The sequence below is a fragment of the Sparus aurata genome, chromosome 13 (genome assembly GCF_900880675.1).
Source record: "Sparus aurata chromosome 13, fSpaAur1.1, whole genome shotgun sequence".
In the NCBI taxonomy this organism is placed as follows: Eukaryota; Metazoa; Chordata; class Actinopteri; order Spariformes; family Sparidae; genus Sparus; species Sparus aurata.
This window is the reverse complement of record NC_044199.1, coordinates 35,163,169-35,187,517: the sequence shown is the minus strand read 5'-3', so window position 1 is coordinate 35,187,517 and position 24,349 is coordinate 35,163,169. Positions and strand designations below refer to the sequence as shown.

At 46.5% G+C, this 24,349-nt stretch overlaps 1 protein-coding gene across 1 annotated transcript in view; it reads right to left on the bottom strand.

The window, feature by feature from the left end:
* Nucleotides 1-24,349, bottom strand: part of doc2b (double C2-like domains, beta) — a 94,324-nt gene that overhangs the window by 21,681 nt on the left and 48,294 nt on the right. Inside the window, exons 2-3 of the mRNA XM_030437051.1 lie at nucleotides 18,530-18,609; nucleotides 3,265-3,339 (exon numbers count right to left, since the gene is read on the bottom strand). Coding sequence (XP_030292911.1) covers nucleotides 3,265-3,339; nucleotides 18,530-18,609 — 155 coding nt within the window. The remainder of the gene's footprint in view (nucleotides 1-3,264; nucleotides 3,340-18,529; nucleotides 18,610-24,349) is intronic.

The window sequence follows — 24,349 nt, the reverse complement described above, 5'->3', positions numbered from 1 at the left end:
CTGCAGCAGTGTGTTTTCTGCTGTGTAAATACAAACCTGCAGCTTCCTTCAGTAAAAACACACTGATTCTTCTGCAGGAGCCAAATGATGAGAGTGATCCTCGGGGCGTGATGAATATACGCAACAATCTGCTCCAGTGTTGGAAGGATGTGATCACAGATGATACGTACAGTTGGTGGAGTGATGGAGCCGCCCGGCTCAGAGCCGAGCAGACGGCTGGTCTGTTTTATGGGTCGGCTCCGTGTGTTCTGTGACAGTTATTACCCCATTGTTTCATTACAGTCGTCGGGCCGCCGGGTGTAATGCTCTCTGAATGGCTAATTACACATTCTCATGGTAATAATCACAACTCGATCTGTGCACTCGCACTAATTAGTCCATTTTACATTTCTGGGAAACAAGTAGAGTCACAACAGAGAGTGTTACTGAGAGGACACATGAAGACGTCAGTGTTATAGTGCTGTCAGACGTGATGACACTCAACATGTTGGAACATAAGATCACAACACGCTGGATATCATCATCTGTCCATCTTCTGTCACAGCTTCAGCCACTGAAACACTGCTGCTGGTTAGAAGACATCATGTTTGTTGTTTAACATCTCATCAGAACATCTGGTCCAGCTGACCCGATGTCTCGTCAGAAATATCTTCTCACACTCGTTGCAGTGGCACAACAACAACACACGTGTTTGTCTGCTGTGACCCATAAATACACACTGGACCTGGTACCGGCTCCATGTTGACAAACTGGAACATTAAAATGCTGTAAAGCTCAAAATAAATGTTTTATTTCACGTGTTTAATCTGAACATGAAGCAGAGCTCCGTTATGATCCTGTCAGATCTGTAGCATCAAACTCATCCTATCAACATTTCTACATGTTCCGTATCATGTTCACGTTCACGTTCATGTCAGAACGCTGCTGCTCCGGTCCCAGAACCAGAAGAGTGGATCACATCCCTCCAGTTCTTAGATCTTTCCACTGGCTTCATGTCAGTCAGAACACTGCTGTTTATAAAGAAGTGAACAGTTTCTGATCTGCTGCCAGGCTCTGATCCATCTGGACCTCTGATGTCATCAGGTCCAGGTGTGCTTTCAGTCCCTACAATCAGAACTACACATGGAGAAGCAGCAATCAGTGGTTATTCAGAAGGCTCTGAGCTGCTCTGTGGCTTCTTTCTTCAGTCTCGTCTCTTTCAAACTGTTTCATGACTCGTGTTTTCTGCCTGAACTCGTCTTTAACTCGTCTCAACTGAGTGTGAAGCCAGAGACCACTGTTTGAGACTGTGTTCCAGTATTACACCTGAAGCTGCTGGATGTTTTAACTGGATACTTCTGACAAAACTGAATATTTGTAATGAGTTGTAGGATGTTACTGACGAGAAGGTGGGATATTTTTTTCAGAGGTGTTTGTGGAGACAGAACCTGGTGAACAGAACCTGGTGTTCTTCTAACACGTGACCAGGGGTTGGTCCCACCTGACCAGAGCATCGACTCAGAGCCGTCACAGCATGAAGCTGAAGACTTAAGCTACAGAAACATAAAGCTGCATCGTGTCTGAACACTGACTCTGAACCAGGACAGAAACAACTAGCTGCCTCCAGTCTTCATGCTAAGCTAGGCTAACCATATCTTAACACACTGGTTATATAAAGTGTTTTTCCCAGTAAGTTGAACAGTTCCTTTGGGAACAGAGAGCCATCTTTCAGATAATCCTCATCATCATCTTCATCTTCCTCCTCCTCCCTCTCCTCTTCATCACATGTACTGACCTGCAGTTTACAGCTCTCCTCTGTCTGGTCATGTCTAATTCAAAGATGGATGATATGATCGGGGTGATTTGTTGTATAAAAGTTAATGGATCCTTTAGTTCTGGTGCGTCGGCCTCGAGGCCTCGAAGGTTTGAATCCTTCATTATATCTGATCGAGATGCTTTGAATGAAGCAGCTTATTGAAGCTAAAGCTGTGATTATCCGGCCACCTGACTCACGTCTCTTTCTTCTGTAACCTTTTCAAACTCGTATCATTTATTCGTTTGATCTGAACTCTGATTGTTCAGCTGCTCTCGACACTGAGCTGCAGTGATGTGTGTAGTCGGGCCCGATGGATCTGTAACAGGAGGATGATTCACCGTGTAGCCCAGTGATAATTTACGGCGGGTCACTCTTTACTCTTTAAACTGCCCGGTGTTTGATATTCAGAGAGAAGTCTGTGCTGACACCGAGACAAACGGCTGGTTCTGCTGTTCTGTAGAAGCCAAAGAACAGAGTCGCGAGGTTCTGAATGTCTGGGTCAATGTTTGTGGCAGTACATCTGATAGTTGGGCCAAAGTGTTAACTTGACTAAGCCCAACAGTTAGCAATGCTATAAGTAAAACAGTGTTCCTCGGTCTCTGGTTCTGGTCTGGTGTACAAGCTTCCACTGGTCTGATGTGTGCCAGCAGTCGTCAGGTGGAGAGAAGTTAGCGGGATCGTGGAGATAGCTGCTAGCTCCACAGGCTGTGCCGTGCTCATGTGTTGTTCTGTGGTACCAGAACTTCGTCAGTCCGAGTCGCTGCACAGCAGCTAGTTTGCTTCACACGCTGTTTTTGTAGTTCGCAGTGTGAAGCCTCGTTCTGATCCGTCACTCCAGTTTGTCCTGTTACATTACACTGTCCACACTTCCTGTTTTTAAATTAAAAGCCCTCTAGAGGTTCAGTGGACAGTAGCCTTTTATGTCTTTTATTTTGAAATCATCCGTAACCTGTTGTGTCATTTTGATGTTACACTTTGGTCGTTAGTTGTTGGTTAGTTGTGTTGAATTGTTGTTGTGTATTGTGTCACAGTGGTTCTGATGGACTGTAGTTCTGCTGTCATGTTCCTCTCTGAGTCATCAACGACAGCTCGTGGATCAACTTTCTTCTGGTGCTCCAAACCTCTAGTTCATACTGCTAGCTGCACGGCTAACTGAGCTAACAAGCTAACAGCAGCTACAGTTTGCAGCAGTTAGTGGTTACTACGCTGCCCCCTGTCTGTTCTGAGTTTGAATTACAGGTGGCAGTTTGTTACATTCTCTGCCTTTAAACCTCACATCTGACCCGTCTGAAATGTTTGGATCCGCCCGATATCAGAACCGTCCACACGGACTCTACACACCCTGGTGAACACGATGGAAGAAATGTTGTGAGTGCTGCTGTCAGAGGAAAACATGTTTCATGATATGTGAAAAGGTCCAGAACTGATCCAGAACTGATCCAGAACAGACTGACTGTTGATGAGCTCACCTTACTGGCTCCTGGCAGCAGGTGCAGTTTGACGTAAGGGTCAGACAGCCCGTTGTAGTCCATCGGCTTGAGTCCCTGTGAATGAAACACAACATCAGGATGAGTGAAGACGACAAAATCCTAAAGACATGAGACATCAACAGTCCAACGTCTTCACATCTTTGGACCAAACAAGAACCAGAACCCATCTTCAGGAGACCTTCAACATTCACATCACATCATTCTCCTCTGGACTTCTGTTTTACTGAGTGACAGCTGGAGGGGGAGACAGGAAGTCAGGGGAGCAAACAGGAAGTCAGGGGAGACAACAGGAAGTCAGGGGAGAAAACAGGAAGTCAAGGGAGAAAACAGGAAGTCAAGGGAGAAAACAGAAAGTCAGGGGAGCAAACAGGAAGTCCGGGCAGAGAACAGGAAGTCAAGGGAGAAAACAGAAAGTCAGGGGAGCAAACAGGAAGTCCGGGCAGAAAACAGGAAGTCAGGAGAGAGAGAGACAGGAAGTCAGGAGAGCTCCACCCACGCTCCACCCCTTTGCCTGGTTTTGATTAGGTGGAGTCAGGACTGGCACTGCCCACCTCAGAAACTTGTGCATCACGTCACGTGCACCCTATCCACTTTTTTTACTCAGTGATGTTCTGGTTTTGTTCTGGACGTTTGGATCGATGGACTCAGAGCAGCTCATAATGTGAGGTCCATTAACAAGTTCTAACTTGTCTCCAGAGTTCCTCAGAATCAGTCAACAGTCGGGTCGACAGAACAGTCCTCTTTGAATCAGTGTGTGTTTGAGACGCTCAGTCAGCCGGAGACGTGAGACTGAAGAGATGATTCGTCCTCTGAGCAGCAGATCAATGAGCTCACAGAGCGAAGAGGAGACGTCTCTGTCAGCAGACGGGATCCTTCCTTTAAAAAGCTGACAGTCACTCAAACTGATACTAACTGTGCTGTTTGTTCATGTTAATGTGTATGTTAATGATCAATATGAAAACATGATGCTCGTTAATCATAACCCTGCTGAAAAGCACAGCAGAGACCAGCACCAAAACACAACATATGCTGGTCTTGCTAGTGACTGGTCACCATCAAAACCAGCATATGTTGTGTTTTGGTGCTGGTCGCTGCTGTTTTTTTTCAGCAGGGAAACAAGATCAAAGTAAACCTGAATCAGCATTTGATCAGAGTCAGCTCAAGGTTTGTTGTCTGGACTGATGAAGTCGAACTCTAAAAACACTGGATGTTTCATTCAGCAGATGATCCGTTTTCAGAGGTGAGGTCAGGAGTCACCTGCAGCTTCAGACATCAGACTGAGAGGACGTGCAGCTCCTCGTTTCTCTTCCAGGCTCATCCTCAAAATGACAACTAACGACTAAGTGTTTCTGTTAGCATGTTAGCACGCCAACAGCTAGCCCTACCATCACAGTCCAAAGCTGGTGCTGTGGGTGGGAAGAAGAGCAAGAATCTTTATGTCACATCTCACACAGCGTACGACTGGTGAAACTGGTTCTGGTCCTTCTAAGAGAACACAAGATGTGTGGCAATCAATATCTCTACAAGAGTTCAGTCAGTCAGTCAGTCAGTCAGTCTCTGTGTTATTCCTTTAGTTGCACTTTGAAATGTAAAATATGAAGTTCAAGAGAGATTCAAATGAGAGTAAAAGGTGTGAAGGCTCAGTTCTGCTCTGCGTTCACTTCCTCTGTCTCATGATGCAGCAGGATGCAGTTCTGCTCTCAGGCTCAGATCACAGTGGTGCTGATCCATTCCGAGCAGCTTTAATAACAGCAGCTCCAGTTGCGTAGATGTTTTCCTCAGACAATAAACCAGCGCCAATAAATCTGCAGTACCTCAATAATCCCACAGAGGAGTGGGGATGTGGTCCTGACTGTCTGAGGATGAGGTCCTGACTGTCTGAGGATGCGGTCCTGACTGTCTGAGGATGAGGTCCTGATTGTCTGAGGATGAGGTCCTGATTGTCTGAGGATATGGTCCTGGCTGTCTGAGAATGAGGTCCTGACTGTCTGAGGATGAGGTCCTGATTGTCTGAGAATGAGGTCCTGACTGTCTGAGGATGAGGTCCTGATTGTCTGAGAATGAGGTCCTGACTGTCTGAGGATGTGGTCCTGGCTGTCTGAGGATGAGGTCCTGACTGTCTGAGGATGAGGTCCTGACTGTCTGAGGATGTTGTCCTGGCTGTCTGAGGATGAGGTCCTGACTGTCTGAGGATGTGGTCCTGGCTGTCTGAGAATGAGGTCCTGATTGTCTGAGGATGAGGTCCTGATTGTCTGAGAATGAGGTCCTGACTGTCTGAGGATGAGGTCCTGGCTGTCTGAGGATGAGGTCCTGACTGTCTGAGGATGAGGTCCTGATTGTCTGAGAATGAGGTCCTGACTGTCTGAGGATGAGGTCCTGGCTGTCTGAGAATGAGGTCCTGATTGTCTGAGAATGAGGTCCTGGCTGTCTGAAGATGTGGTCCTGATTGTCTGAGGATGAGGTCCTGACTGTCTGAGGATGTGGTCCTGGCTGTCTGAGAATGAGGTCCTGATTGTCTGAGAATGAGGTCCTGGCTGTCTGAGGATGAGTTCCTGACTGTCTGAGGATGTGGTCCTGAATGTCTGAGAATGAGGTCCTGACTGTCTGAGGATGAGGTCCTGGCTGTCTGAGAATGAGGTCCTGATTGTCTGAGAATGAGGTCCTGGCTGTCTGAAGATGTGGTCCTGATTGTCTGAGGATGAGGTCCTGACTGTCTGAGGATGTGGTCCTGGCTGTCTGAGAATGAGGTCCTGATTGTCTGAGGATGAGGTCCTGACTGTCTGAGGATGAGGTCCTGATTGTCTGAGGATGTGGTCCTGGCTGTCTGAGAATGAGGTCCTGATTGTCTGAGGATGTGGTCCTGACTGTCTGAGAATGAGGTCCTGACTGTCTGAGGATGTGGTCCTGGCTGTCTGAGAATGAGGTCCTGATTGTCTGAGGATGAGGTCCTGACTGTCTGAGGATGAGGTCCTGACTGTCTGAGGATGAGGTCCTGACTGTCTGAGAATGAGGTCCTGATTGTCTGAGGATGTGGTCCTGACTGTCTGAGGATGTGGTCCTGACTGTCTGAGGATGAGGTCCTGATTGTCTGAGGATAAGGTCCTGATTGTCTGAGAATGAGGTCCTGATTGTCTGAGGATGTGGTCCTGACTGTCTGAGGATGAGGTCCTGACTGTCTGAGGATGAGGTCCTGATTGTCTGAGGATGAGGTCCTGATTGTTTGAGAATGAGGTCCTGATTGTCTGAGGATGAGGTCCTGATTGTCTGAGGATGAGGTCCTGACTGTCTGAGAATGAGGTCCTGATTATCTGAGGATGAGGTCCTGATTGTCTGAGGATGAGGTCCTGATTGTCTGAGGATGAGGTCCTGACTGTCTGAGGATGTGTTCCTGGCTGTCTGAGGATGAGGTCCTGATTGTCTGAGGATGAGGTCCTGACTGTCTGAGAATGAGGTCCTGATTATCTGAGGATGAGGTCCTGACTGTCTGAGGATGAGGTCCTGACTGTCTGAGGATGAGGTCCTGACTGTCTGAGGATGAGGTCCTGACTGTCTGAGGATGAGGTCCTGACTGTCTGAGGATGAGGTCCTGACTGTCTGAGGATGAGGTCCTGACTGTCTGACTGTCTGAGGATGAGGTCCTGGCTGTCTGAGGATGAGGTCCTGATTGTCTGAGGATGAGGTCCTGACTGTCTGAGGATGAGGTCCTGACTGTCTGAGGATGAGGTCTTGACTGTCTGAGGATGTGTTCCTGGCTGTCTGAGTATGAGGTCCTGACTGTACTCAGAGACCTTCAGGGAGACCCAGTGGCCTGGTGTCAGCACTCAGCCGGGCTCCAGTCTCAGGAAGGAAACATGCTTCATGAAGTGTCGAGTGTTTGTGAGCGTCAGCAGCAGAAGAACCGCGGTGACGAATGAATGTAATCAATAATATGTGATCATCAGTGTTGCTGTCAGTGTCGTGTGAGCACACCCACAGATCAATGACTCACACTGCAGCCTGGACGGGCCACACAGGGCTCTGATTGGATTATTTGAAGAACAGATGATAAAGACCAGTTCTAAAAACGACTCTGGTGAGAAATGTGATACATTTTCATGTGAAAAAAGCAAATGGCCTCATAGAATGTCAAATTTCAAACAGAAATCTACACTTTAGAAAACAAACAGGACATTTTGTCATGTGAATTCTTTTTTCTTTCTGAATGTGGTTGTCTTTGTGGAGATGTTGTGTTTGGACCCTCAGAACCAGCGTGTATCACAGTACAGTAACTGGACTGAGTTCTGCTGCAGGCCCGTGAGACATCAGAGTGATAAAGAGGCTCTGAGGTTTTCTACTCTCAGCACAGAGATGAATTTCTCCTCAGACACACAACAAAGATTTTACTTCACTGAAAACTGCCTCCACACAGAAGACAGACGGGCCTGCTGCCATTATTTTAATTGTTCCCCGTCTTTATGGTTTTTTTCTTTAATGGAGCAAAAAGGGAAAAACAAAACAAAAAGACGTCTCTCAGCCACAATTATCATTATTAGCGGCAGTGGGCTCCGAGCGGCACTCAGCACAAATCACTGGCAGCAGAGACACTTTCAGCTGTGGCTCTGCTGAGACAACTGTGGGTCCAGTCCACAGTGTGTTCTGATGTCCTCTGCTCGGTCCACAGTGTGTTCTGATGTCCTCTGCTCGGTCCACAGTGTGTTCTGATGTCCTCTGCTCGGTCCACAGTGTGTTCTGATGTCCTCTGCTCGGTCCACAGTGTGGTCTCACTGAGACACGGTTTGATCTCTGACAGCTCCTGAAAGCTTCAGACAGAAGAGACAACGAGAGGAAACAGACGGATCAGGTCTGTCACACACTGAGACTTCAGCTCAACAGGACTGGAGGACAAGAGAGAGGACAGCTCAGAACATGTTCCTCAGTGTTTCTAGTATTTCACACTGATAATTGGACAGATGTGGGTCAGACGACGTTGTGTGGTTCAGTATTTGTTGTGTTAGACCTGCTGACAGGCAGTTCACATATTAAGACTTGTGGATGGTTATTAATGTTGTTTGGGCTCCAAAACCACTAACATACTAACTGACTTGACTGTTGACCCGGCCCGGCCCGGCCCGGCCCGGCCACCAGCTGACTGGAACCCTTCCTTCTCTTCACACGACACACTGGAGCAGCTGGTGATTTAAGGGTGAACTGGTGCTGGACACACTGGCAGCATGTGGACCACAGTGTTCAGTGAGGAGACATTATCACTGTTTAATATGAGTCTGCTCGTCATCATTAAATCATGAATCATGCGGGAAGATAAACAGACAAAGGATGAATGTGGGAGCAGCGAGTGACTCCAGACTGTGTCGTTAAAAACCGCCACAGGCTTCAAAGGTTGTGACTGAGCGACGACTTCACTCTGAGACTTTGAGGAAAACGAGCGTCGGCTGAAATGCGTTCTCATGGAGTGGTGAGCTGCCAGAGGGCCGAGCTGAGCCTGGGGATGGGTCTTTTATTTTGAAAGAGTTCCTGTCTGAAGGAAAGTGTGACACAGTGCAGCTCTGACAGATGAGCTGGAGGCTGCTTATATATTTCATATGTGTTGGTGGACAAGTGAGTCGGAGCCACTAGGAGCTGAAAATGAGGCGTCAACATTCACTTTGCAACCCAATCTGTGTTCCAGCCGTGACGCTTTCTCCTCAATCTGGTTTCTTATTTCCTCCTCTCTGATCGGAGCTCACCAGCACCAGCACCAGCAGCACCAGCAGCACCAACAGCACCAGTAGCACCAGCACCAGCACCAGCAGCACCGGCTGAACTCCACCTCAGACATCCAGCCGGCTGTAAACGGCTCTGAAGTGCTGGAACAGGCAGGAACATCTGAACGCCTCCGTCATTGATTTCCTTGTGTTGTACACTTCACATGTACGTGTTTCCCACACAACAACAAAGTTACTGAGACGACACCGTGAGAGCTGATTGGACATTCATCACTCTTCATCTTCCTCTATTGTCGCCTCACCGGCTCCCCGAGCGCTGATTGAAGACCGGACGGCTGGACGGCCGCTGATTGCTCGAGTTCACTGTGAATACTGTTGATCATAATTACTGAGGACTGTATCCACACACACACACACATGCACACTCTCTCTCACACACACACACACACACACACACACAGCTGCTGTGTGTTCAGGAGAGCTGGACTACAGTCAAACCACAGCGGTTCAACCAATCAGTGTCGTTGGAGGAGCGAGCTGCAGGCGTGGACTCATTCATGCTTCACGTACGAAAGAACTTCAGTCCACTTCAACATGACGTCACCGCCCTCACACGTGCTGGTGTCCTCATGTGGACATGAACCATGTCTACGACACCACACTGCCCCCTGTGACGACCAGAGGTACTGCTCTGTAGGTCTGCGTCTGTTTCACGCTCAGCGTTAATGACGACCAGAGGAGAGGCGACTGTGCCGCAGCACCGTGAAGTGGACCAGACTCAGACTACATGGTGGTTCTGTTGGTGGTCAGAATGTCAGATGAGTTGATCATAAAGGACCAAGCTGCTCTGTGTGAGCTCACAGTGACCACAGACATGTCAGAAATGAAATTTCTGACATTTATTTTGCACGTTTCTCTGGTTCAACACCAGCTGGTCCCTGACGTCTGTGATGTCATCAGCAGGAAGCTGCTCAGCACTGACTCATAATGTTTCTGTGTGGATCTGTCTCGTGTTCAGAGAGGAGATTTAGAGTTTAGAAAGTTGAAGGTTGTGATCTGCAGGGTGCTGTGCTGCAGGTGAGGACTGAGTGGACGTGGATCTGTTCTCGCTTCATGGGTGAGATCATGTTGAATGTTTTCCATCCATCCATCCATCTTCTTCTGCTTATCCGGGCCGGGTCGCTGGGGCAGCTGTCTGAGCAGGGACACCCAGACTTCCCTCTCCCCGGACACTTCCTGCAGCTCTAGTCCCTCAAGCGTGTCCTGGGTCTTCCTCGGGGTCTCCCCAGGCGGGGCATGCCAGGAACACCTCCCAAGGAAGGCATCCGGAGGGCATCCGATACAGATGCCCGAAACACCTCAGCTGGCTCCTCTCGATGTGGAGGAGCAGCGGCTCTACTCCGAGCTCCTCCCGGGTGACAGAGCTCCTCACCCTATCTCTAAGGGAGCGCCCCGCCACCCTGCGGAGGAAACTCATTTCAGCCGCTTGTATCCGGGATCTTATTCTTTCGGTCACAACCCAAAGTTCATGACCATAGGTGAGGGTAGGAATGTAGATTGACCGGTAAATCGAGAGCTTTGCCTTTCGGCGGTGTTTTAATGTATGAAAATCTGACCTGAAGTGAAGGAAGTGAGTCGTTGCTTCATGATGCTTCTGTGGAGACTTTCAGTAGAACTTTCTGACTGGCTGCTGACGGATGAGATGACGGAGGAGGTTCAGTTGTCAGCGAGCAGAAATCCACTGATCTGCCACTGATAATGATGATTCATACGCTGCGCTCAGCTGGAGGAGTCGATGTTAAATGTTCATTAAGATTCATGACTGCTCACCTCTGTAGCACAGACAGAACCAACAACCACCTCAGAGTTAGGGCTCATGTTACATTTCCTGATGTAAAACATGCTGACGATGGTGAAGCTGAACATCCCACACGGCTGCTTGTTTCCACAGAGCTCTCAGCCTCTTCATCAGTCAGGGCATGTGTCTTCATTAGCATATCTGACGGCCCTGCTAACCTGCAGCTGGAGGAGCATCCATCAGCAGGAGCAGCAGAAAACTGGACGGATGAATCGATGTGATCCAGAGGGAGCTGTCAGGTGAAAGGAGGGGTTAAATGTGGAGGTGACTCCAGGCCATCCTGCAGTGATGGAGGGAGGGATGGGTCCTCTTCATCACTGAGGGATGTCAGCTCTGATGATGGAGAGGCTGGAGGAGGAGCGAGGTGGAGGTGGGCCGGTGTCACCGGGTCACCGCTGGACACATACGTGTCAGTGCCAGTTATGTCATCGATAACGCTCATCGATCAGGTGAAAACAGCAGAGAGCTGATGACTGCAGTGATGAGTGTGATGTCACTGTGTGGCTGCTGCATGTTTCAGCTTCAGCGGCTCAACGCAGAAGAGTTAGCGTGAGATGTTCAGCACAGCGACTATGTGAAAACCGTCAGTAACAGCAGAGTTCATCAGCATCACAACAAACTGAGCAGACTGCAGCTGAAGTCTCCCTCGTCTCATCATTTACACTTCAGAGCTGACATAGCTAGCTCAGCGTTAGCCTGCAGCTAGCTCAGCGTTAGCCTGCAGCATCCCTTCAAGACTCCTCTCCTGTGTGATGAAGATGTTCCTGTTTCCTGTTTCCTGATGCACAACAAAGAACAGAAAGACGAACTCTTCCAGCAGCAGCAGGAGAGAAACAGGCAGCTCAGAGTGTAGATTTATTTAAAGGCTCTCTGGTAAAGTGTAAAGGTGCTCATGTAGACAGAAGACAGGGGAGACGGTTCACCACAGACAGTCATGACAAAGACTAATTAGGACTAACGACCTGAACAGCTCTGATTGATGATGAGTTACCTGTAATGAATCAGCACACTGGTGGAGCTGATCACTACATCTCGTTACACTCTCTGTTGTCAAGTGTTGGCTTTTAATTAACTGACTTGTCTTAGTGTCTAATTACTTCTAACAATCAGAACTGTTCAACCAGATGAGGACTTAGTAATCACATTACATGAGGAGGAGGAGGAGCTGAGAGGAGCTGAGAGGAGCTGAACTGAGGGTCGGTGCTGGTTGGATCAGGGTCACCGGGTCTAGACGGGACAGTTTGGGTTTGAGCTCTGCAGCTTACCTTCTTGTATCTGGGGACAGGAAGCTGATTTACATCCCGTCACACACAAAGCAGCGACACACACAGACGATGAGAGCATGCAGAGAGTGAGGAAGAGGAGGAGACAGAGAACAGATTCATCATGGGACATTAAAGAGGAAGAAACTCAGTTAAACCTGTTTATACAGCAGGAGAAACACAATAAATCGTTAGAACAACAGATGGAAATCAAAATCTAAATAATGAAAGCAGAATTAATTCAACAGATCAGAAACACTCAGTCTGTCTGAGTCCATCCGCTCCATCAGCCAGACGTTTATCTGATGCACTTTGAAACATTCAAACACGCTCACATCCGTCTGTGTGCAGGTGAAGCAGGTGAAGCAGGTGAAGCAGGTGAGCCTCACTGTGGAGGTTTAGAGGTTCACTGACTGAAATCTTTGAAGCTTTAGTTTCATCAGAATGTGACGTGTGACAGCAGCAGGCGTCAGTCTCTACCCGCCGCAGCCTATACCCGCCGCAGTCTCTAACTGCTGCAGTCTCTAACTGCTGCATTCTCTACCTGCTGCAGTCTCTAACTGCTGCAGCCTCTACCCGCTGCAGCCTCTACCCGCCGCAGCCTCTACCCGCCGCAGCCTCTACCTGCCGCAGCCTCTAACTGCTGCAGTCTCTACCTGCTGCAGTCTCCACCCGCTGCAGTTTCTACCAGCTGCAGTCTCTACCAGCTGCAGTCTCTAACTGCTGCAGTCTCTACCTGCTGCAGTCTCTAACTGCTGCAGTTTCTACCTGCTGCAGTCTCTACCTGCTGCAGTCTCTAACTGCTGCAGTCTCTAACTGCTGCATTCTCTACCTGCTGCAGTCTCCACCCGCTGCAGTTTCTACCTGCTGCAGTCTCTAACTGCTGCAGTCTCTACCTGCTGCAGCCTCTACCCGCTGCAGTCTCCATGCTACGCTATGCTAACCACAGCTTGTCTCGTGCTCTGGTCACAGTCCTCATATTCATCTTGTGTGTGTGCTGTCGACCTGCGCTGACCTCCAGCTGCTGACGCACATTCACTGAACACACTGTGTGAATAAAAAGGCCCACAGCAGAAGAACTGTTCAGATATTAATCATTATTGATCTTCAGTGAGCCGATCGCTCCATCAGGGGAACATCTTTGATCCATATCAGAGCTGAAATCTGACGAGTGCAACAATGAGCATAAATCTTCTCTCCACTGTTCAGATGTTGATGGATCACAGATAAAGACCAGTCGCTCTATGTAAAACCAGACACACACACACACACACACACACACACACACACACAGCCAGTGTGTGTGTGTGTGTGTGTGTGTGTGTGCGTGTGTGCTCCCACATCAGTGTGTGGGCGTCCTGAGCAGTAGAGGCCAGTCTGAGTCTGCAGCAGTCTGCAGCAGCAGAGGGTGGAGGTAGGTGGAGGTGTGGGCGTCCGAATAAACAGGTCTCAGATGTGAAATTGAAAAGTGAGACAGCCTCTGATTCACTCACACAGACAGACAGACAGGAAGCTGTGTGTGTGGAGGGAGGAGCTGCAGGACGACAACAAGCTCACATTTACCTGAGTGTAAAGAAAATATGTGGTCAACTTAAGAATGTGAGTGGGTGGAGGTCAGGACTCACAGCGATGATAAACAGTCATTGTGCTGCACCATGTTGTTTCCAGCCATGTTTGTGGCAACAGAACCACATGTTCTGGACTTCTCCTGCCATGTTCAGAACTGCATCATTCTGATGAGACGTCAGGACATTTCCAGCAACAGAACCAGGTGCTCTAAACCAAACATGGTGTTTTTCTAACATAAACCTAAACTCAAACCTAAACCTAAATCCAAACCCAACCAGACCATAAACAGTCTTCACAGTGTAAAACTGTCAGTTCAGCCTAATGAAACGTAACGTTTCTTCATATCTGTGGCTGCAGAATCTTATTGCGGTGATCGGTTTGGGAGTCATGACAGTCTGAACGGCTCTTTACATTACAGATGAGTGTCTGCAACATAGAATAAAAAAGTTCGAACTTCTGAATGAATCTGAAAAGAGTAAAGGTCCTGAGATGGATCCCTGAGGCACTCCACATGTGATGCTAGCTGAAGAGAATGAAGAACGGCTCTGTCACAAACAAACTGAAATCATTTTATAATATCACCACAAATTCAACAGAATTTCACTCCGACCCTGAAGAGGAATGTCACCACTCACTGAACAATCAATTAAACGTGCCCTCGTTGATCTTACAGCTCTTAGGTTTAACAGGTTGTTCAGTTTGTCTTCTGTGGTGTTGCATTAAATGTTGAAAGCACACAGAGACGACCGCCTGAGACCCAAAAGAACAGCAGGTAGTGAGTTGTTGGGTCGAAGGTCTGAAGCTTTTAGTGAGACGAGGTCCGTCCTGTCAGAACTCTGTTCAACAAACACAACAGGCTTTTCATCAGTTTCCATAAGAGACGGGTTTAATAACAGCTGTCCTGGTCTCTTCAGACAGAGAGACGAGTGAACGTTGGATTTCAAGCAGCAGAGATTCTCCGGCTGCTTCAGTGTCGACGACTTGATGACATAATGGATGAAAACAGCTTCAGGTTCAGTGAAGTCATGTTGCTCGAACACTGAGCTGATAAATACTCAATCATTCTTCTAGTTTCTTCTTCGGATTCGCTGAGCTTTGCTCTCTTTGTATCGTTCAGCCCATGTTGGATTTAAAGCTCCTGTAGGACACATTATTATTTGATAAAACCTTTTGAAAGTCTAAATTCACTTCAGCGTCTGTGGACTCTTCTAACATTGTTGGTTGGCTGAAGTCATGTTGTCTGCTGACCTTTTGTCACTTTCCTTCAACACACGCCGTTTAGTTTTATGATGATGATGATGATGATGATGATGATGACGGAGTGAGCTTCATCTGATATCTTCATGTTCGTCTTGTTCCAGGAACATCAGGATAAAAGTTATTCTGGGCCATTTGATTATTTAAAGAATGTCATCGTCCACCATGTTGTTCTGTTCATGTATTATTTATTACACTGACTCCACGTGTTCCCTGGTTTACTTCTGCTGTTTGCTGAAGCTCAGGAAACATAAACACAGTGTTGTTTTATAAAAATAGTTTGGTGTAATAAACCACCAGCATGAACCTCCTTTAACTTCTCCTGTGTGTGTTTTGGGTCTTTATCGAATCGCAAAGCTTCAACTTTACAAAAACGTGATTAGTTGGTAGCACCGATGTTCCAGGAACAACAGCAGCACAGCGGTATCAGATGGTTCTGTAAAACCCATCTGTCAGTCTGAACAGCTCAGCACACAGATATCAGACGTAGAACTGAGTCAAGTGTTTAAATGTCCCCAGTTTCTTCTGATCCAATCAGAGAAATGCTTAATTGTTCCTGCTGAAGCTGCTACAGCGTGGAAACACAGAGGAAAGTGATTCAGCACAGGCATGAAGTCCAGCGGGTTTATACAGTGTTGTAGAGAGAAAATGTTTTTTGTTGGGTTGGCTGGGCAGCAGCTGAAGTCCGCGAGCAGAACCATAGAGAAAATCACCATCATAAATCACAGCCGGCTGGCCCGATGCCCACTCTGGTCCAACAGCACCGCCGGCAGCAGCTGGTCTGATGCCCACTGTCCTCCACAGCATCCGGACAGAAGAGTCCAATCTGCTGACGACAGCCGAGCTTTCACAGCAGACTGAGAGCCAATCAGAGCGGACGGACCGCTTACTGGATCAGGATCAGTTGTTATTAAAGATTCTGTTATTACTGCTCGCCTCCAATATCCAACATGTTTTATTCATGAATGTGTGTGAAGCCTGTAAACAGCATCGATCTGAGTGTTTCAGCTGCTCCGGTTCTGCTGGTGTTGATCCAATTCATCTGAACCAATAAAACAATATACTTAGGATTTAGAGAATGTGTAAACTAGTTTGATGTGAGCAGAGAAGTTGACCCAGCTAAAAGTGATGACTGAAAGAAGAAAGTCTGAGTTCACCTGATGGATGAGTGGGTGGAGACGAAACCTCCGTCAGTGTCCACAAACAGACCTCTGCTCCACACAGCAGGAGTTAGCCCACACTGCTAACACTAGTGCTTCTCTTTGATGCTAAGTTGATTAGCTGTTAGCTATGTACGTAGCATCCCTGCTGGAAAAACCAGCATAGACCAGCATATGTTGTGTTTTGGTGCTGGTATGCTGGTGACCAGCATCAACAACTTATTTCATATTGCAGAGTATGAGGATGAGTGAATACAGGGCACAGAGTCAGTGATGTCGTCACAGAACACCAAGTTTATTGAATACAAGCTTCCAACCTGCAAGATTATTGGCTCATTTGAGGGCACCGAAACAAACTGCACTATAAATGCAACACTTTGTTTGTTGCTTCCATTTCTCTCACAAGTTAAAGTTAACAATTTTATAAAGTTTTTCCTTTGTATGTACACAAAATAATTTCTTCTTTCACATGTTGAGCACACATTTGTTAAAATCCAATAAAATAAGCCGTCCAGCCGACAGGTGTGGCAAATCAAGATGCTGATTGAACAGGACTCAGGCACAGGTGATCCTGACAGCATGGGCAGGGAACTTCCCATGCTGGTGATTGGATGCTGGTGACCAGCTTTCTAAGCAACATCACCAGCAAGACTATGGGACCTTGCTGGTGGACCAGCTTCTTCATGCTGGTCCACCAGCTAAACCAGCACCAAACCAGCACTAACCAGCATAGACCAGCATGAAAATCGTGCTGGTCTATTTTTTTCAGCAGGGATGTGCAGCCGTGTTGAGCTAAATAAATAAACAGGGATGTTTTTTTGACTCTAACAGCCAGAATGTAAACATTATTTCAGATTGATTTTGCTCGAGCTAACAGGAGCTAACAGGAACTACTAGTAGCTAACAGAAGCTAACAGGAAGTACTGGTAGCTAACAGGAACTACTAGTAGCTAACAGGAGCTAACAGGAAGTACTAGTAGCTAACAGAAGCTAACAGGAAGTACTAGTAGCTAACAGGAGCTAACAGGTGATAACAGGAGCTAATAATAGCTAACAGGAGATAACAGGAGCTAATAGTAGCTAACAGGAGCTAACGGGCTAAATCTGGTAGCGGTATAGATTTAGAGGCATGTGATTGGCTGTAAGACAAGAGGGCAGTGACAACACTACTGCCATTAACAGTGACATCATGAACATCACAGTTATCTTTGTGAGTTTTGAACGCTTCAGGGCTCCGATCAGGCTACTAACCATTGTTTTCATTATTGATGAATCTGCTGATTATTTTATGAATAACTGATGGTTCAGTCAATAAAAAGTCTTCACATGTGGGTATTAAACTCTTGATCAGTGAATTGATTGACTGAGTATAGTTGCAGCTGTCATGTGGTGCTGAGGTCGACCTGCTCCAGGGAACGTAGAGTTGACTGACAGCAGATCAACGGGACGAGAGATCTGATTGGATGAATTAGTGTGAGTGTGTCAGGAGTCTGTACTGAGGTCAATATGGAGGAGACACAGCAGCAAATCAGCACCAATCAGAGGGCGACGTAATCAGAGATCCACAGAACACAGGAAATTAATCATAAGTCATCCAATAACCTCCATCTTTGTTCTGCTGTCCTGCGTTCTGATCGTTGTTCTGATTGTTCTGATCGTTCTTCTGATGTTGTTGAACATGTCTGTTCGTACTGAAGCAACATGGACGTCGATGTCTGAAGTGTAAAGTGATTTGGTGGAGACGTGTTGCTGACTCTCAACGCTCTTGAAACCACTGAAACATGTCTGAACCTGACTTGTGATCAGTGTTATTGGTTATAGATAAGTTAACGAGTTCAGTGACTGACAGTTGAAGGCACCATTGAAGCCTCTTTAGTGACAGTTGTTAAAAGTCTCCGTCAGTGTGAGCTCTGTTTTGGTCTCCACCACCTCTCATCTCTCTCCCGCTGGTCACATCAGCCTCTCTGTTGTCACGCTGCTGTATCAGACACACAGTCGGTTATTGGTTGGTTATTGTTATTGTCCGTTTGTCGTCAATATGCTTGAGAAATGATTAATGTGCTCTGAGATGGAAATAGAAGCTGCTGTCTGTGGTGGGACGTGTTGAGTTGTTCCTCAGCCAGAGTGTGGAGGCTGATACGAGAGTGGGCTGCTGCTACAATATTCATCTGTACCCAGCGTATTATTGAATTTGAAAACATATTGATTGACTGTCATTGGTTTATTGACCTGCTGTCTGTGCTGTCGATAATAAATAATGACTGTAACTATTAATAAGGCCACAACAGCTGAAGTGTGACGAACACGTGCTGCATGTTGTCTGTCAGGTGTTGGTTCTTTCAGTGTGTTTGAGCTGATTTATTCACACTTTCTCTTTATGTAAAGAAACAATCGTTGCTGATTAACGTCATCATAGTCGTCATCATGGCGGCTCACCTTGGCTTTGTTAATGGTGCAGTGCAGTGCATTGTTCTCCTGGTCGTACAGCAGACTGAAGTCCAACGTCCCCAACGTAGCTGCAGAGAGACAGACAGAGAGAGAGAGTCATCATCCTGTTCTCACATGTCATCAGAATCAACAGGGAAACTAACAGCACCAGCACCAGAACTATATGTTGGGTACATTCATACTAACATCGGTACAACACGAGTCACGTCACGGTCACAAGCGTTAAAACCACTTTGTTAACAGGACCTGTGTGGCAACAAAGATTTAGCGTCCAGCTGTGTACTGTGACGAGGCTGCAGATGAAGCCGATGTTCTCGATGAGACGTTTCATGGCAACAGAAAGAAATACAGACAGGACGAGGCAACACAACTGAACATGGTGCGACGACGCAGCAGATGTTTAATGACATCAGGACAGATCGAGGTAATAAAACCAGATGTTCTGAACCACAGCTTGATGTTCTGATCCTCACCAGAGCAGCACCAGCGGTGTCACAACATGAAATGTGTACATTGCATCTATTGTGGAGTGTGATGAGCTCCATCTGATCTGGTATAATATTTGTTTTGCAGTAGAGTGACTCATATAGTTTGTGTGTTCTCATCTTCTCCACACGCTCAGTGCATCTGTAAAACCAGCAGCCATCAACATCAACAGCACAATAAACTTGTAATCAGAGGCAGGGGGCGGCCGGGGAAAATCCATTTGGGCCTGGAACATTCTGGACGACAGTGGGAGGGTAAATCAGTGGAAATGAGTAGTTGGATGAAAGTCAGGCTGAAAAATAAAGTGCCTCTACAATCTGGTGTGAAGCGTCCACATAGTGAGGATGCAGCCGAGAGACGGACGTGAAGTCTGATGGGTTCTCCTCCAGGTCTTCTGGTACCGCTGGTTGGTTAAACCGTCTGACGGTGACCTTCTCCTGATGGACGGGTCGACCTCCTCACCCGCCTTCAATTAACCAGCCTGTCTTTAAACTCAGAGGCGAGCGCGTCTCATTGAACGGGGACTATTAATGACATGATGTCATCCTTTGTCCTTTCAAAATGCCAAGGGAAGACGGACTTCCTGTTGTCAGGATTCTACAAACGTAAACAGCCGGGTCTGTCGTTGGTACCAGAATCATGTCGTTTACTCACACTGATATTAATACGAGCAGCACGGACCGTATTAGATTATGTGTTTGTGATGGTGCTGCTGTAACACCTCCTCCTCCACGCTGCTCCTCCTCGTAAACACATCCAAAGAGATCTGGCTGAGGTCCAGTGGATGTGTGCGCTGATCCAGTAGTAACCGTTTGTTCTTATTAAACATGCACGGCAGATTTATTCCAGGTCCTGGAATAAATGTTGGCGATGTCGGTTCTGTTGAAACTTTACCTTTCTTTAGTTTAATTTTCTCTTTCATGTTGTGACATTTATGTTGTACATGTGTTCATAGCCCGGTTCGGTTTAAGCATCAGAACCACTTGTTATGGTTTAAAACACTGGAAATTGTTTTTGATGTCTCTAGAGAATATTTATATAAAACAAATGTTGAAATCTTAAACTGTGGTTTCTGGCTTGGCAACAGTCCAGCTAACGATCCTGACTGCCAGATGTCCCGACAACTCATTAAAGATATCAGGTTCTGGTTCTGTCTCCACAAACTCAGCTGGAAAACATCCTGACATCCAATTAAAAATGTCCAGCGGTGTCACTCTTACAAATGTTAACCACTGTTTCAGTCAGTGGCTGTAACTCTTAAACATGTAAGAGACCTGTAAAGTACAAATGTCCACATGATGATCGATGACGATTAGAAATCAGAACATGTCCGTGTTTGCAGAAACATCAGATTCTGGCCTCTGGACTGTTTCCTCATTTTGTGTCCCATCAGTTTGTGCTCAGCCTGAACTGATCTTCACCTCTGACCCAACCGGTCCTCTATGAATACTCTCCATGACTTAACCTCGGCCCGGAGGCCGGCCACAGATGGTTTCTGTTCTGTGAGTTGAGCTGGAAGAAAACATGAGACCGGTAGTTCAGTGCGACTCCACGAGCAGCTCGGCCTGAGGATGCTGTCATCACACGGTTGATCCCAAAGCGTTGTGTTCACATCTCTCTCAGTCCAAACTGCTCGCAGCACTTAATGTGAGCATAAAGAAATGTGCCGAACACAGAGAAGTTATTTCAGTTCACCCGTTCAGCTGAGTCGCTCTTCTTGTTCTTCAGGAGGAAGATTGATTCTGGCTCTGACGGGACAAAGATGTCTCTATTCTTAACCTACAAAGATCTCATTTGTCGATTGTGTCTCCAGCTGAGAGAAACAACCGTCAATGAGCAGAGAATCAAACCTCGCTGAGTCGGTGAAAGCTGAGAGATGTGGGCAGAGATTCAGAAGCAGGAACAACACGAGGTTCGTCTCAGGGAACAGAGATGATTAGAAGACTGAAGGGTTTTTCCAACAAGGTTATGATTGAACCTGGAATGTCTTTAATTAGTCCCTAATCATCTGTCCTCTTCCTCTGCTGCCGTCATCAGACTGGAATGTTTGTCATATTAACACATCGACGTTTCTACCACACGTGTCGCATCATGTTCACATCACATACAATAACATGTTGCACATTACATCACATTATAGCCGTCTCGTCTCAGGAGGTGGACAGGATGACAGGAAGACATCAGGACATTTTCCTGCCTTGTCTGAGGCGACAGATCCAGATATTAGTGAGGAGGCATCAGGACGATGATGTGTCTGCAGGGACAGAACCAGGTGCTGTGAGCTAGAACCAGACGTTTTCTAACAACAGTCAGGTGCCATTTGTTCCTGAACCTGACCAGAGCAAACACATGAAACATGAACTGAGCTTTATTCTAGTGAGTGTGTTGCTGTAACTGGTTAATAATCAGATGTAATTATGCTCACAGTGACATTAGAGAGACAAGCTGAGGTGTTCTTGCAGGATTTCTTCAGGTGTAAATGAACAAAGCCATGAACTCCTCCACAACATTAGTGCTGAGCTGACGGTGCTGTTGGCTGTTTATCTCGGGGTGACAGTCGGACTCTATGAGGCGGTTTGTAACACTGTGTTGGACCGGGCCATCTGGATCGCTGTGGGGCTCGGCACAGTGAGATGCAGCAGCGCTGTGACTCTACAGGAGGATAATAAAGTGGAGTTGCTTTTCGAGAGCAGACTCAGATTCTACTCACGCTGTGCAACCTCATTTCTGTGACTCTCACAAAAAGATGATAGGTTTCACTGGATTTCAAGTGGCTCCTTTATAGAAAGGCAATAATTACCCAATTTTCTGCAAAGAATTGTTAATTACTTAATTCTTGGCAAAGACAGAAATAAATGAATGTGATAACTGTCAGTGCTGCGTCCAGGTCTTTAATTACAGGCTGCTGAGTTTCTCTAAAACAAAGTGTTCTCGTCTGTACGTTGAGACGGACTGAGAGATGAATCTGTTCAGATGTGTGAGTCCTGACAAACATCAGGCAGACGTGTGTTGAAGCGAGAGATGGATCAGCTGATGTGATTGTTGAAAGATGACAAAATGTTCACAGCGCCGTCTTTCATTGTGTGAAATATGTTGCTCCCGCTGTGTGTAATGATTTATGTGCTGAGGAAACTCTCAGCTGTTGTGAGTCGCTGCATGGAGCTCGTTTTAAAGCCTGCACATCGACCGCTCTTCACTAAACGACTGCTCGAGGCTTCGCGGTGACACAGACGTCCGGAGGGGAACGTTTCTTGAGCAGGACATTGATTACAAGTCACATGAATCACAGAGTTCAACACTTCTGATCAGCCGCCATGTTTGTGTCGCCGTCGCTTTCAGACAGAGAAGTCTGAAAATCTCTGAACTCATGGATTTCATATTTTCTGTGCTGCCAGCAGAAATTGCTGGTAAATTTGATCAAACTTGTCCTCCACACTGCTCGTGTTCACATCGACTGTCTGAATAAAAACGCCAGAAAACATCAGTTTAGTTATTCTTCTCTCACAAGGTCGAACTTAAAATCTTTTACAGAGTGTCGGTCTCAAGTATGCAAAGATGTGTCGATGCTGTTGTGATGCTGTAAGAACGTCACATTCAGTTCAGTCCATTCAAAAGCTCCATCACGACCTGTGAACCCACCAACATTCAGTCAGAACTCATCACATTCACCTCCAGAGAAATCCTTGACTCAAAACAGAAACAGGCAGCTCACCACAAAGCACCACGATCATCGTGGTTTCTATGAAGTGACGTTTTATAGAATGATTCTCCTGATCGGGCTGCAGAACAAAGATTGACTGTGTGAAGAGCTGGAAGGAAAGAACAGGCGAGTTTTACACATTCACTCTTTTGATTTCATCTCATCTTCCAGCCGCGTTAGTGACGACACAACTACATGTTTGTATCGTTAACATGGGGACATTACTGACGTGTCTTTTCAAGCTGTGTTAGTCGCAGCATAACCACTGATTTGTCACGAGAAGTCGGGACATTAACGAGACTTTGGAACATTACTGAGACGTCAGGACATTAATGAGACATCGAGACATTAACTTGATGTTGAGACATTAACGAGATATCAGGACATTAACGAGATATCAGGACATTAACTTGATGTTGGGACATTAACGAGGCTTCAGGACATTAACGAGACGTTGGGGTATTAACGAGATATCAGGACATTAACGAGGCTTCAGGACATTAATGAGATATCAGGACATTAACTTGATGTTGAGACATTAACGAGACATCGGGACATTAACTTGATGTTGAGACATTAATGAGACATCGAGACATTAACTTGATGTTGACACATAAACTTGATGTTGAGACATTAACTTGATGTTGAGACATTAACGAGACATCGGGACATTAACTCAATGTTGGGACATTAATGAGACGTCAGGACATTAACGAGACGTTGGGGTATTAACGAGATATCAGGACATTAACTTGATGTTGGGACATTAACGAGGCTTCAGGACATTAATGAGACGTTGGGGTATTAACGAGATATCAGGACATTAACGAGGCTTCAGGACATTAACGAAACATCGAGACATTAACTCGATGTTGGGACATTAACGAGACGTTGGGGTATTAACGAGATATCAGGATATTAACTTGATGTTGGGACATTAACGAGGCTTCAGGACATTAACGAGACGTTGGGGTATTAACGAGATATCAGGACATTAACGAGGCTTCAGGACATTAACGAAACATCGAGACATTAACTCGATGTTGGGACATTAACGAGACGTTGGGGTATTAACGAGATATCAGGACATTAATGAGGCTTCAGGACATTAATGAGATATCAGGACATTAACTTGATGTTGAGACATTAACTTGATGTTGAGACATTAACGAGACATCGGGACATTAACTCAATGTTGGGACATTAATGAGACGTCAGGACATTAACGAGACGTTGGGGTATTAACGAGATATCAGGATATTAACTTGATGTTGGGACATTAACGAGGCTTCAGGACATTAACGAGACGTTGGGGTATTAACGAGATATCAGGACATTAACGAGGCTTCAGGACATTAACGAAACATCGAGACATTAACTCGATGTTGGGACATTAACGAGACGTTGGGGTATTAACGAGATATCAGGACATTAATGAGGCTTCAGGACATTAATGAGATATCAGGACATTAACTTGATGTTGAGACATTAACTTGATGTTGAGACATTAACGAGACATCGGGACATTAACTCAATGTTGGGACATTAATGAGACGTCAGGACATTAACGAGACGTTGGGGTATTAACGAGATATCAGGACATTAACTTGATGTTGGGACAT